At 29.8% G+C, this 15,249-nt stretch overlaps 1 protein-coding gene across 1 annotated transcript in view; it reads left to right on the forward strand.

The window, feature by feature from the left end:
* LOC107441478 (Kinesin heavy chain 73) overlaps positions 1 to 15,249 on the forward strand; it is a 129,414-nt gene that overhangs the window by 104,500 nt on the left and 9,665 nt on the right. The window contains exons 29-38 of the mRNA XM_043045685.2: positions 2,414 to 2,467; positions 4,065 to 4,217; positions 4,303 to 4,380; positions 6,540 to 6,744; positions 7,433 to 7,501; positions 8,497 to 8,621; positions 12,244 to 12,405; positions 13,867 to 14,021; positions 14,860 to 14,941; positions 15,028 to 15,100. Coding sequence (XP_042901619.1) covers positions 2,414 to 2,467; positions 4,065 to 4,217; positions 4,303 to 4,380; positions 6,540 to 6,744; positions 7,433 to 7,501; positions 8,497 to 8,621; positions 12,244 to 12,405; positions 13,867 to 14,021; positions 14,860 to 14,941; positions 15,028 to 15,100 — 1,156 coding nt within the window. The remainder of the gene's footprint in view (positions 1 to 2,413; positions 2,468 to 4,064; positions 4,218 to 4,302; positions 4,381 to 6,539; positions 6,745 to 7,432; positions 7,502 to 8,496; positions 8,622 to 12,243; positions 12,406 to 13,866; positions 14,022 to 14,859; positions 14,942 to 15,027; positions 15,101 to 15,249) is intronic.

A 15,249-nucleotide genomic window follows, 5' to 3' on the forward strand; every position in this document is an offset into this window, starting at 1 on the left:
TTCCAAAAAGGGTTACTCAAATGCACGTTTCGTTTCAAAATTTGATTGTTGTAATACATAATATCGAATTTTAAAAACTATTTGGAAATCCAAAGCAATAATTGCCAAAAAAAACAACAACATAGAATCGTTGTCTTAAAAAGTAAATACTCGAATGCAGGATCCGAATTTCCCACAGCGTCTGAAATATATTGGGATCATTAAAAACCACGCAAAAATCAATAACTGCCGAAAATACAATCGAAACACAACATGGATTTACGACACTATTGGCGTAAATTGAACGCGATAAAAAGTGATTATTTAAATACGCAATTAAAATTTTATGCGTACATTTCTGCAGGAAATTTTTTTACATTTTTTTCCTTCCGAAAAGAAAAATCTTTCTGCAAGATTTCTGTAACATTCTGCAACTATGTCGCCGTGTTCTGCCACAGGGGCCAGTATATTATAAATATTAGAAAATCTTCCCTTTTTATACAATATTAAAGTTCCCAGCTTTGCGATTTATTGTGTGTGTTTGTTTTATTTAGTGTCTGTGGGGGCATCTGTATATTCAGGGTCAAATTGAAAATTACATAGTAAGTCCATCTTCATCGTAATGCTTTTTTTTGTTTCCTGGGTGGTTCTTGGGCTCTCTATTAACACTCTCTATTCCATTAACATTATTTCTTAAAACAGCTTTTTATGTTTAGCTACTCACTCTTTATTGATTTTGCTTAAATCCCATGGTTTAAAACATTTCTCTATCATGTAGGATAAGTTGGGGCTAATTATGACCATATTTTTTAAGTCTGATAAAGTTGAATGGTTTAAGTTGATTTTTTTTTCACTCTTTAAGAATGTACAAAATAATAATTAACCTTCTTTTTATTTATCAGGGTTGCCACTCCACAGTGAAAAACTGGAAAATACAGGGAATTTCAAAATCATCTAAAAATAACAGGAAATTTGATTTTTTCTTTACAAACTGGGAAAATACAAGGAATTTTGTTTCTTATTTTTGTCTTTTAAAATATGGTTACCACTCAATGCCATAAACTATGGGATATTTAAGGATGATATTCTAACTATATTAAACTATTTCATTTACTATATCATTATTTAAGTATGTTCAGCTGTTCCTTTTTTCTCTCTAATTTTTCATGCAATTAAAACTAGTATAGTTAGCCCAGTATAGCTCAGACAAGAACACAGTAATTGTGTTTCATCTTAATATATTGTGTATAATGGGTACAGGAAAAACACAGGGAATTTTTTATTTTTTTTACCAGATATGAGTGGCCACCCTGTGTAACTAATATGCTAACTGAGCAATAAATAGAAATTGGAAATCGTGGTTATGTTTTTTGACAACTTTGTGAAAAAACATTGTATTTCAAGCATAGTGGTAAAACATAAATTGAAAAAATACAAATTACACAATTGACATTGCTAACTAAACAAGTGAAACATTATTTCTCATGTATATTTTCATGTTGTATCGAATAAGATAATCTACAAGGGAATAGAATGAATGGTTCAAAATTTGAAATGGTTTTTTGTATAAAAAGTTCTTTTTTTTTACATGCGCTTTCCAGGGTTGTCTGATTTAAACCTAATGAATTATTTTAAAAAAAAATGTTTTATGTACAGTATACTCTCGATATCTCAAAGTTGAAGAGACTATAAAAAGATTTCGAGAGAACAAGTTTTTGAGATAACAAGTTCCGAACTAAATATGTTCTAAAAAGGAGAAAAATATATTCTGAAATATTATTCTACAAAGTAAAGTCAATAAACATAAGAATAACTACTATTAAATATGTATATGTAATGATAGTTGACTATAAGTCTAAATACAACAATGATAATTTTATTTTTAAAAGTACGACAAAAATAATTATGCATTAAATAGAAAATGATTGATTTACAATGAACTTACATTGTGATTTTTCTGAGAAAATCTATTTTCTGTTTCGAAAAAAATATTGAAATAGCAACGTTTTGAGAAGAAACCCTTCAAATTAACTATAGGCGGGTATGTAATGCCAAAGGAAAAAATATTTGTTTGATGTAACAAGATTTTCGAGATATCGAAGTTCGATATAGCGAGAATATATCTACTGTAATTAAATTTCTATTTACATAAATACTTCCTGTTTGATTGTAACAAAATGAAATAAGATGAAATTTTTTACAATTTTGAATTTTATTTCTGATGGGAATCTGCATTTTTATTGCTAATGGGAGTCTGTACTCTTTGTAATTGAGAATTGTCATGTTAGAACTCATATTATTATTCTTTATTACATTAATAAAGAAACAGTGTGACTGTTCTTTTGATGCTGAAACTTCATAAAATAATTTCATTACATTAGCAGGTGATAAATAAAGTAAAATGTTTTATCCTAATTGTTGTGAAATATTACAGGACACCCTTTTCACGAGTGGTGTAACATATGAAATGGTATCCAACATTCCAAAGGTAGGTTATATACAAAATTATGCTTTATTTTTTAGAAGTAGATCAGTAATTTGTATACCTCAAATGTTTTGTTTGGATATTTTTGTTTACTTCAATTTTTTTCATGGTGATTAACTTACATTTTGGGTTTCTTTTTTTTATCAGTCTGATAAAAAAAAAATAATAAGTTCAAGGCTTGTATTATTTGTTATAGTGTAAGGAGGAAGTATTATTTCTTCCATATATAAAGATATAACTTAAAGTTATAAGTATGGTTCCAGAGTCAAAATTCGTGATGGTCCTATCAAAAAATTATGATGGTTTATGTTGGTTTTAGTGTGATTCATGATGGTCCAATATTATTTGATGGTCACCATCATCCAACATTTTCCATTCTGTGCTCATGGTGTTTGAAATGCCAACAAACTTCCATCATTCCATGATGGAAAATGCTACTTTAATACTATGATGGTTAACCACCAAGAGAATTTTATTCTCGTGAACCAACAATCCATGATTATCCATGTTAGTTCTATTATCTATACATTTTCAGGATGGTTTAATAGGAATTCTTGTTTGTTCAGCAGGAATATACTATCAAAACCATTTTTTTTTATGTTGGCCCTTTATAAATCAGACCAAATTCTGATATTGGGGTGATGGTGGCTCATGATTGTTCCGACATTTGATTTCTAAGAAACTACGATGGAAATTGTTGGTTCAACAGGGACAAACCATCCAAACAAGTTGCTATTCTTATGTTGGATCATCGTAAATCAATCTGATGATGGTTACTCATGTTGGTTCTGCAGGGTATGTAGCGGTCTGGAAAAATCAAGAAAATTTTTCAAATCCCTAGAAAAGTTTGAGAAATTTGTAACTTCTTACAAAAGACACAAAAAAAATTACATTTATAAATCAGAGAAAACAAAATAAATTTCTATGAATATGATTGAATATTTTCATAATGCAACCTTATTCGGAACACTTTTTTTTTTTACGTCAATAAAAAAATATTTTTCACTCTCTTGTGCATTTATTTTTGTCTATTCTAATCCTTCCTTGTAACTAAAGAAAATTTTCAAAGTTTGGTTACTTTGATATGTAATAAGAAAAAGCCATAACATTGCAACCAGTAAAATGAAATCAGATAAAATAAAGAAGATATAAAATCATGTAAGAGATGGTGCAAAACACTTTTAAACAATTAAAGCTAAATTTTAAAGAAAATCTGAAACGTCTCTTATTTTGATTTGTGGTATTAACCACATAAATTTTCCTTTGAACTTTGAAGTCTCTAGTTCTTAATTGAAAATTTATCTTACCTTTACTCTTTGTTAAGTCCATCTTGGAAGCTTAAGGGATTACTTTTCAACTAAAAAATCTTTTATCTAAAAAGAAAATTCCTCCAGAAATATGAAAATATAAAAGGAGTTTTTTATAAGAAAATAAAAGGAAAAAATATGTATATATGGATGTTTAAAATTGATTAATTAAATACAGATGAAGATTTTTATTTAAAAATATACTTTTTTTTCTATTAATCTGATTGTGTAACTCATCAATTTTTACAAGTTAGTTGACTATTATAGAAGACAAAAATGTTTTCTCATTAAAGGCATCTGAAGATCCAGAAAACAGAGAGATGTTAGCCCTGATGGCGGCTTCTGGAGAAGATGCCCACACAAATGACGGGGAGAGTTATATAGAGAAATACACGAGAGGTGTATCAGCGGTTGAGAGTATTCTCATGTTGGACAGGTTGAGACAGGTATGTATATTTCTAAACTTCACTTCTATTTTATAAAATATCTTTTTTTTTCATCTCTCAATATAATGTTCAATTTAAATAACAGGAAGTTGCTGTTAAAGAATTACTTGCTGCTCAAGGAAAACCTCTCAGGAAAACTGCCAGTGTGCCAAATATTGCTCATGTAAGTCACATTCATTTGAAGAGTTTATGTCGCCCTATTTTTATGCATGTTATATTTATGTATATACAGGGGTGATTGTCCTCCCGATTTTTCGCTAACCGCGATCTGAAAGTTTCCGGAAATCCAAAGTCCAGAAGTTTCAAGAAATCATCGATCACATTTATATATAAAAATTCCTGTATATTTTATTTAAAAATATTAAAGCTGGACTTTATGCTTGACATCTCTTTCACATAGCTGCCAACCCTTCTGCATTTTGCAGAAGCTTTCTGCATTTTTACTTATTTTACCTATTTTTTCCTCTTTTATGTGTAGAAGAGAAGATCTTCTGCATTTTACCCATCCTCCTGATAGCTAGTATTTTCTTTAAGTCAGACGTCGCTGTTCCTCTTGTAACAGCGTTTGGCAAGGCCGTAACTACATTTTTAATCGAATATTGTACCATCAAGTAGCTGGTCGAAAGTTTTTTTAAAAAATATTTCCTTTTTTGTTTTAAAAAAAGATGAGTATTGCTTTTTTTTGCTCAAAAACTGCTCTGATTCTATACAAAAGAATTGTCAACCTAGGGCTGTTAGTAGTACTTGCATTGTGCTCATGTCTACTTTAGTTCATGTAATTTTTCAATATAACTATTTGTCTTTTANAAAAAAAAAGATATCTTTTCACCAGCTCACACGATTACATCTGCAAAAAAGAGTGGTTTATAATATTGTATCAATATAGCCAAAGCAAAGTATATTAATACAATGTATAAATATTATATATATTAAAAAATTATAATATTATATATATATATTTAATAAGAATAATTTTGTACTTAAAAGCGCAAATTTTTTTCCGAATTTAAACTTAAAAATATATTTGTTGATTTTTATTTATGTATATGTTAATTTATTAGATGTGCCATAAATTGCTACCATATTAATGAATATAATTCAGAACATAGTGTCATTTTGTTCATGATTATATTATATTTTTCATAACAGAACAACTTGGTAACGTTCCAAAATTATACCTATTTTTATAGATATTTATATTCTAATTATTTTATAGATATTTATAATCTAAAAATTGTTTTATTTAGTTTTAAAAAAATTAATAATTTTTAAATGTCTGTTTCAAGAATACCTAATTAAATTTAATTTTGGGTTTTAGTAAATGTTAATCGCTGTCTTTTTTATTAAAGACCTTTACTAGGCTTCCTGGATGGTCCTCTTTACCGTACAAAGTACGTCTTTTAGGGTGAAATCTGATTTTGTCCCTTTTGTAATATTATGGTCCTTTTTGTATTGATGAGTTTGATAATGTTTATAATTGCGATTCGGGGTTGCTTTGCGCATCAATTTCGCTCTCCGTTAAATGATTGACCAAAGTTTATGCCCAATATTAAAAGATGCCATTTGAAAAATTTTTAATGTATTATTTTAGATAGTACTAGTACTTTATTAAAATAAAAAAAACTTTATTAATGAGTTTCATAATTCTATTTAAAATGTACCATGTTATTGATGAAATATGTTCAGTATTTATTAAATATAAATAAATATTTGTGCTAATTTTATGTATTTTCGATATAGCGACTTCATGTTATAACTTCCATTTTTGTTTGGACCACAGGGGGTAATTATATCGAGCATAGATTTAGGATCGGAAAAAAATTAAAAAGTGGTGACAACAATTTTGTGAGATTATCATGAATTTTACAGCCTTTAATTTCATATCAATTTAAGGAATTGAGTTGGTCACTTGTAATAAAAATATTTTATTTTCAAATTTTTTTGATCGTGGTTAAATAGTTAAAATTTTTTGATTCCTCGATATTTTACCACCAGCTTTTAAATTTTTCTGGAGTTTAAAAAGGTGATTCTTTGAGGGTGAGAAAAACAGCAAAAAATAAAAATAAAAATTGCTTTTATCAATTCACTCTGAAATTAGATTTCTTTCATGAAATTTGATAACATTCTAGAATTTATCCAATATGGAATATTAGTTAGACTTTTAAGTCTTTTTATTTCTCTGAATGTTTTGTAATATTATTTTTTCCAATTAAGATAGAAATATTAAATAAAATTGTTAATATAAAATAAAATAAAATATTGGACTTTTCAAAGACCGATTCTTCTTATTTGAGTGATAACAGTTTTAAATCATTTTCCCAGGTCCTAAGAATGGATCAACGATTGGACACCACATTTCCTCAAAGAATGGATCCCAGTTCAAGAGCTGATTCTGCATGTGAATTAACTGCTCTATCTCCAAATGATGAATTAAAACAACGAAGTCCATTGAGCAGTACTCCCTTTGGTAAAGAAAAACCTCCAATTAACAACTCCGATTCACCAGTCACATCTCCTTATGCCTTGAGTAAGTCTCGTTAATTGTAAATGTCATGATTTACAATTTTTTTAAAGTTTATGCTAGCTCGGTTCATCAGCAATCATTTTTGTTTCTAGATTGATAATGAACAGATTGTTGCAAACAAAATCGTTCAAATTCCTATTAAAACAAAGTCTTAATAGATGTATTGCTTTGCTCAGTTATCGTCTGGGTTTTAAAAAATCCCGGTTTAAAAATAAAAAAAACCTCCTTGGTCTAGTTAGTTATATTGGGTTTTTAAGATATTATCTAGATTAACACTTTTTAGATTTAATTTTTAATTCAAAAGAGAACAATTAAAATTTCACATCCTGATCTGTATTCACAAGAGTTTAAATTATGAAATATTTAACTCCTAAGACATGTGCTAAGATTTGAGAACATTTTCTGTTCTAAAAGAAAGTATTTGAGAACATTTATTGAAATTTGAAGATATCTGATCCCTTACTTTTGACACCCATAAGACTGATTAAGTACAAAAAAATAGTTTCCAATAATTTTTTTGAAATTCTTTTTTTTTTTTAAATAAAGTAAAAACTTCCATATTTTTTAATTTAAATTGTGAAAATTGCTTTCTATAAATAAATAATTGAATCATGCTTTGTGTACTTCTTTCAATGAAATACTCTTTTGTGCTTATTGTTTCTGATATAAACTATGTGATTTGTAATTTCAGCAAGGCCAACTTTCTTGAATCTCAGTTTCAATTTGAATATGAGCCTCCGTCAGAATTCATCCATTTTAAGTATGTTAGGTCCAAAGCATTTTTCGTGAATGTTCGTTTCCTGCAAATGATCACTTTTTCTTTTGGTTTATTTTTTTCAGGGGTGCAGAAAATTCTCAGAGCCTATTATTTCTGTAAAACATAGTTTTTTTGAGTTTTAAAATTCCTCCCACCCGCTTCTCTTCCTCCCAAAAAAAATTCTAAAACTTTTTTTAATTACAATAACTTTTTAAAAATATTTTTAGAAAGTAAAGTTTGTGTATGGTTAAAAATTTTTGATAATAATTTTTTTAAGAAAATTTTTTTCTTCTTCACAATTCTTGATTAAACTAGTATATTTTTTAAAAAATAATAGAAATCAAAATATATTAAGATAGTAATAATTTTATAAAACTAAATTTAAGTTTACACATTTAAACTTAAGAAATTCAAACTAATAAATAAACAAATTATTGACTTATAAAGTTATTTGTGTCATATTTAACATAACAGAAAATAATCGTTTTAGACAGTAAGCTGATATGGTATAAGGGAATCAAAAATATGTTAAAATAAATTTTAAAAATGAAAATTGAAATTTTTTTACAGGCAAAAAGTTTTCAAGGTTGCCTGTTTTTTTTTTTTTCTTTCCTGAACTTTTTTCACACTATCACACATATTCTGCATCCCTGATTATCTTTTTGCAAATCATTAAACATTCTAATTTACTCTTTTATTTCACTTCTTTTCTCTCATCCTTTGTTTTTCCTTTACTTTTTTATTATTATTATGGCTTTAGCAACATTAGCATTTTTCCACTACTTCCTTGATTTGCCTCAATTTGTTTTGCAACATTTTTACTGCCATTTTCGGTGTGTTGGTGGTTTTTATTTTTTTTGGTATTTTTTTTTTTTTAATTATTATTTTTAATGTAGGTGGCATGTCTAGGCATGTTTATTTTTTCTTCACATTTCTATACGTTAGAACTGCTTTTTTCTTTCTATTAAGTTAAATAAATATGTCTTCCCATTTAATAGGTTCCCCCTTGAATGGATTGACCCCCCAGTCCACAAAGTTAGTCAAACCAATGTCTACAGTCGTCGAGGAACTTCAGAGTGTTCCTGAATGTGGACTTGATGAGAGTTCTGAATTTTGTGACCATGTACGTATTTGGAATTGTCTCAGCTTCTGTGTTCTTGTCCACTGTGTGCACAACAGAGCAATTCTCTTTTGTGTTCCAGAATTCTATAATAAAAGTGAACTACGGGATAATTCCGTCGACCTGCCAACATTCATGAAAATGCGCAAATCCTTTGGCACCATCATAATGAAAAATAATTTCTAAAATAAACATTTTAAACACATTAAATTTATCAAATTATAACAAAAAAAAATGTAAGTGTAACAATACGTGTTAACCCTGTGGCAGAATCGCAGCGACGCGGCGACATTGCCGCAGAACTTTACAGAGTTCTTGCAGAAAGATTTTTCTTTTGAAAAGTAAAAAAAAAAAAAATAAANAATTTAAACACATTAAATTTATCAAATTATAACAAAAAAAAATGTAAGTGTAACAATACGTGTTAACCCCGTGGCAGAATCGCAGCGACACGGCGACATTGCCGCAGAACGTTACAGAGTTCTTGCAGAAAGATTTTTCTTTTGAAAAGTAAAAAAAAAATTACCTTTATTTATTTTTTGACAGAAATTTACCTATTATATTTGAATCATGCATTTAGATAATCACTTTTTGACGCTCTCAATATACGCCGATAGTATCGTAAATTGATGTATTGTTTCGATTATATATTTGTCAGTTATTGATATTGATTTTCACGTGAATTTTAAATATCCCGATAAACAATGTGGAAAATTCGAATTGTGTATTTGAGTATTTACTTTTTAAGCCAATAATTCTGTTGAATTTTATGAGTTATTGCTATTGATTTCTCCATAGTTTTTAAATCCGATATTTTTTATATGATATTATTTTTATACAATAACCTTATATCGTGAAATGAAACACGCATTTGAGGTGTCTGATTTGCGTGATTTTCTCATCAATCTTTTTTTTTGCCAAGTACTAGTACGGATATAATGATTTTTAATTTTTTTTTATTGTGATGATTAGTTACCAAAGGCGAAGGAAATAATTTCTGCCTCCCAACTCTTCTCTACAAAATGTGAAAATGTTACCTATAATATTAGAATAAAAATGACATGCTCAATTGAAAAAAATTGTACAGTAGGGAACCGATTATCCGGAACGATCGGGACCATCGCTATTCCGGATAACTGATTTTTCCGTTTTTCTGAATCGCTACAAAAAACCGTTTTTTTATCGTTAAACCCAACTAAAAAAAGAAATATATATTTGGAAATTATCTTAAAAAGAAGAAAAAACGATGAAGTAATACACTAATGATTATTTCTAAACTGATGGTAAGGTAAACATCCTTCAAAAAAGAGAGAAAAATCCTAAAATCTTATGAAGAAAAAAACATCTTTTTAAAAAAAATCGAGGAAAATTTATCGAATTTTGTTCCGGTTTTTTGGTTTTCCGGTTTTCTGATTTCCGGATAACGGGTTTTGTACTGTATATAGTTTTTTTTTTTTTTTTTTTTTGTAAACTTGTTATTTTAAATTAGTAACATGCATGCTTATTATTATTAAAAATATCTTGCAGAAAGATATTAGTGCTAGAAAGTTTTGTCGCAGATAGCTCGAAAAAATTTTGCCACAGGGTGTGTTAAAAAGTGTAATAAAAAGAGTCTAAACAAAGTAAAAACCTCCTTTTTTATAATTGCACATTGAATTATTCGTGAATCTAACCATATCATTTCGGCGACCAAAAATCCCTGATAGCTTTTAAAGCGCAAAGAAACAAGTCATTATTATTGTGCAATCACTGTCATATAAATTCGTTTAAATATGAATCCATGTGTTTTCGAATCCACAGTGTTTCTTGTTTCGCCAAACTCCACAATCGTTCTATATTCATTGTTACTGGCGCAGAAGCTACCTTTTGGCGATAATATTGGGTTCAGCGAAAATGGTCAACGGGATAATCCCAAAGTACTACTAAAAGTAAACTAGAATGAATACAACAAAAACAAAGCTCGCACTTAATAAATTTTGTGCACAGTCTTTTAATTAGCCCATTTAGTTTTTAAATACAGCTTTACTTACCCAATTTTTGGGTTTACAGCTACTAATGTTCAGCTCCATAGCCTTGTAATTTTGAAACCAATCCAGAAGACAAGGGAACTCCTTGATCAAGTATTGGGAGAAATTTTGCCTTTTGAGGAAGACTTTTTGATGAAACTAACCCGCATTTACGTTACATAGAGAGGAAGGCCACGAGATCCTCCCACGGTTAGCCTGACAGTAAAGGGACTCTAACCCATGATCCGTCTATCACTGAGGATCTGTCAAGTCAGCACTGTGGTCGGTGCAAGCCGGATGTGGATTCGCATCAACCAGCCATCGCAGGGACTCGAACCCGGTTCTACCTTCATTTCCATTGGGTCCCTTCACATATTAGTGGACTGAAATGGCTGACAGCCTTGTTAATGAAGGCTCTTCAACAGAGCTGACTCATATAAAGATACTCTCTCGAATAAAAGCAAGAAATTGGAATGCTTGGTTGTCACCTCCACAACATCACTAGGTCTATCTCTAACACTTCCTTGCGACCAGAGGTTTAACACCAGCCTCTCACGCCTCGCCAGTGCCACATTAACACTAAACTTACGATAACCGGTCAAATGACCGTTTAAGAATTTTTTCGTATAAAATGTGCTTACCATGTTATCATTTTTGCACATTTGACCTCATGACTTTTTCTAACAATTATATACAGTTAACATTCTATTATTATTATTATTATTTTGTTTGTTTTGAATAATACTTGTCATATACCTATTTATACCGCAACTGGTCATTTGACCGGGAGAACAATTTATTGCTTTATAAGGTTATTGGATCAGAAATTATGATGTAATGCGTGTTCAACGTATTGCGCTTGATTAGTTGCACATTAGTTGCATTGATAGCTTTAGCTCATTTCTGACTGTTAGATTTTACCCAGAAAAATGTCGAAACAATCAAGACAGCACAAGCTCTTAGAAGAAATAATATTAATTATGGGAATTATAATTCTTATAATTATAAGAATTATGGAAATAATAACAATTAGAAGAAATATGTTTGTGGAAAATGTATAATGGAAACACCCTGTATATGTAACAAATGCGTTGAGCATTGAATTAAAAAATTTTATTCTTTGTGTTTGTATTACATAAAAATTGGCAATATACATTTTTGTTTAATTATAATAAAGTTTTCTTTAGTTTATTTCCTTCCTAACATCCATATTTCATACATTCAATTTAGAAACGTAAAGTCTAGTCATTTGATCGGCTATGGTAAAAATAGGTATAGAATAAGTGTTGGTATGCTTAGTGTTCAGTGCCTTCTATATTCTGAAGGCAGAAAGACCTTGTCCTAAATGGTCATTACAGAACTTCACCTGAACACATCTTAGACTGCTCGGATTTTTATGGAAAGAACTCCCCCCCCCCTACTAGTTATAGTCTTGTCAATGGATTCACCACAGACCTGGTCCCAGCACAAATATTTAGTACATAATGCAATATTAATATTTCATAAAATCTACTGGATTTTTTCCTACTCATGTTGGCAGTTATGTATATGTAATTATAATATTTATGAGTCTATTCTTTAAAAATAATCTCCCCCTTTTTCAAATTTTCTGTTCTTAGTCAGGGGATGAAACTTGTGTGCAGAACTTAATGGAGAAGTTTATTGAAAGTGAAGAACTTAACAATGTGACAAGTAACCACACAGAGGAAATAAACAGAACTCAGGTTTCTGAAAGAAGAACTCATGCAATAGATACTCCAGATAGCATTCCAGACATACAAGTACGTATAAATTTCAAATCTTCAGAAAAAACCATAGGGAATATTTTTCCAGAAAGTATGAACACTATGTACCTTGAAAGAAATGATTGAAAAACAATTACTATATTTTCTGGTGTAAAATAGAATGAGTATCGAGCATGCTTGGGAACCGGCATTGACGTATCTTTATAAATTATTAGGCTTGTCGGTAGTGCTTTGCTCTCACGTCACATCTTTGGTGCGATCTTCGGGCCGGGCAATCTTTCATCCCTTTAGTGGGTCGATAAAATGAGTACCGAGCATGCTTGAAGACTAATCACTGTGGGTTCCGCGTGCGGCTGACCACCCAGCTGTAATGCCTGCTCTTGTCCCCCAGAGCCCAAGGTCAAGAAAACTGAGATGGACAAAATAGGCTGTCACGCCACTGAATTTAGTTTTAGCTTGAAAAATGTACCTGATATGCAAGATAAATACGTCATGAAAAATAACACAATCAAAACTATTAAAGGATAAAAAAAAACTTTTTAGTATCGTCTTTTGAGTTGGTTGTATTACATGGTGCATAGAGTTTTTAAAAAGTCACTAAAGGTGCTTATTTTAGATTTTTAAAAGCCGTAAAGATGCTTTCTTTCATTGAGTGTTTTAAAAAAGTGCTTAATTTTCCCTTTTCGAAAAGGAGTTTTTTTTTTTTTTTTTTACCATTTCGATTTTCGCCACATATGCAGAAGCGCGCTTTTTACATTGTTCTACCCTATATTTTCACAGTTCGTTCAACAATGATCCATTGCAGCGTATCATCGGTCCTTTGCGTATGAAAGCGCATGTGCATTTTGCAAGATACTCTCAATTTCAGGCTTCATTTTCCACCCTCTGATATCAAACCGAAAAATCTCTGGATCATTTAATAATGGTTAATATAATCATGAAAATAGTTCTTTGTCGGAAACTAGGTGTTTTTATCATGATCATGTAAAGTCTTTAAAAATTACTTTGCATTGTGTTAATGTACATAGTGCTTAAAAATATTTTTTAAGTGCTTAAAGAGTACTTAAAATGTGCTTATTTTTTGTTGAAAATTTTCTTAATTTTTTGCTATGCATCCTGTATTTTTAAGAAATGTTTCAACAGGCAGCAATAAAGAAAAATATCTTCAAATGAATTTTTTTAACTTTTTATCTTTACTAATTTTATAATTTTTAGACATATGTATGCAATGACCAAACTGATCAATCAGTGAATATTAATAAACAATCATGTATAATGACTACTTCTTAATCTAGCCATTGTATATAATGGCATTTATTTAATCTAGCCATTATGAATAATATTAAATTTATCACTTTGGTTGCACCTTTAAATACATATGTACTCTCATAAAATACAAAAAGAATGTACTCACATAAAACAGTTTAGTAATTAATAGTAGTTTGTTGCCAAAAAGGGAAGTTTTTCCATTTAAATTAGTTTTTTTTTCTTTCTCAGGCCAAAGTAGGTACGCCCAGCATGATATCCAGTGGTTATGGTTCTCAAGCTCTATCTACAACACCTGCCTCCAGTGAAGATTCCATCTCCATACACAGCGTCACTGAAGATTTTAGAGACACCGATTACATCATAGAAAATGCTGTTGCTGCAGGGTAAATTGTGTTTCGTTATTCTAAACTAATGTTCATTCCCAAAACCTGGTTGTACAGTGTGCAAAAAATAAACCACCCTGAATAACTTTTGACCTGATGATTGAATTTTCACGTTCTAGGACTCAAACTTAATGGTTCAAGGGAGTGACCTCAAATATGCTTATTAAGTAGTGCAGACGATCTTTTAAGTTACAAAATCAGACACAAAAACCTAATTTCTCGGACATTGTTTTTTTAACGGATTTGGATTTCTGATCCCCATATATAGAGGATAGCCGCAATAGAGAAATATAGTCATAGTAGTTCAGTCAGGAGAGGGGCCAAAGTTCAGACCCCTTAATATTTTAATTTTACTTTTTGCGTATTTCACCATATCTCGAGAACTTTTTAAGTAAATTTAAACATTTTTGGACACAATTATAAAATTTGTTTATCCAAATATAATTTATACAAAAAAACATTTTTTTAGTAAATAATGATAATTTTGCGTTATTTCATTAATTATAATGATCAAGAAAATTTTGAATTGCGAGATATACAGCCTTGTTACATTATTTTAAAAAGGATAATTTTACATGTAAAAAGAAATGAGCAAAATCGGACGAATAGTTCCCAAGAAATCAAATTTTTTTAAAAACCTAACTTTTTAAAATTTCGATTTCTCTTCATTCAATTAATTAGCATATTTGAGGTCACCCTCTTGAATCATTAAGAATGAGTGCAAGAACGTGAAGATCTGATCAAAAGTTATTCTGGGTGGCACATTTATTTTTTTACATCAAAAATTGCTTTGCAGTGTGAGATTTTTAATTGTTGATTTAATTGTGTCTCGTTGTAGGGAAGAGGGGCAACAACAGTATTTTCAGCCAGACAATACTTACGATGAAAACTTCCAAAATAACAACAATGATAATGAAAAAGTAAGCAAACTTTTTTCTTCTTTTTAATATTTTGTTTGTTTTTGGAAAACTTTGTTAACTGATACAATGTGTAATTATGATTTCAGTTGGTTGCAACAGAGCAGCACCCTCATTACAATGACAATGCTCTCGAGACGAACTCTCAAGGATCTTCAGATGGTATGAATGCATTCTTACAATCCTGTATCTTGCACTTGCCTTGTGTAATCCAAGCAAGGACAGGCATGAAACGAATCGTAGTGTTACCCTAGTCCTTTAATAGCCAATTAAAAAAATCCCAAAAATCTCTTTAAAGAGATCTGTGACAG

This window comes from Parasteatoda tepidariorum, chromosome 3, assembly GCF_043381705.1.
Source record: "Parasteatoda tepidariorum isolate YZ-2023 chromosome 3, CAS_Ptep_4.0, whole genome shotgun sequence".
Lineage (NCBI taxonomy): Eukaryota > Metazoa > Arthropoda > Arachnida > Araneae > Theridiidae > Parasteatoda > Parasteatoda tepidariorum.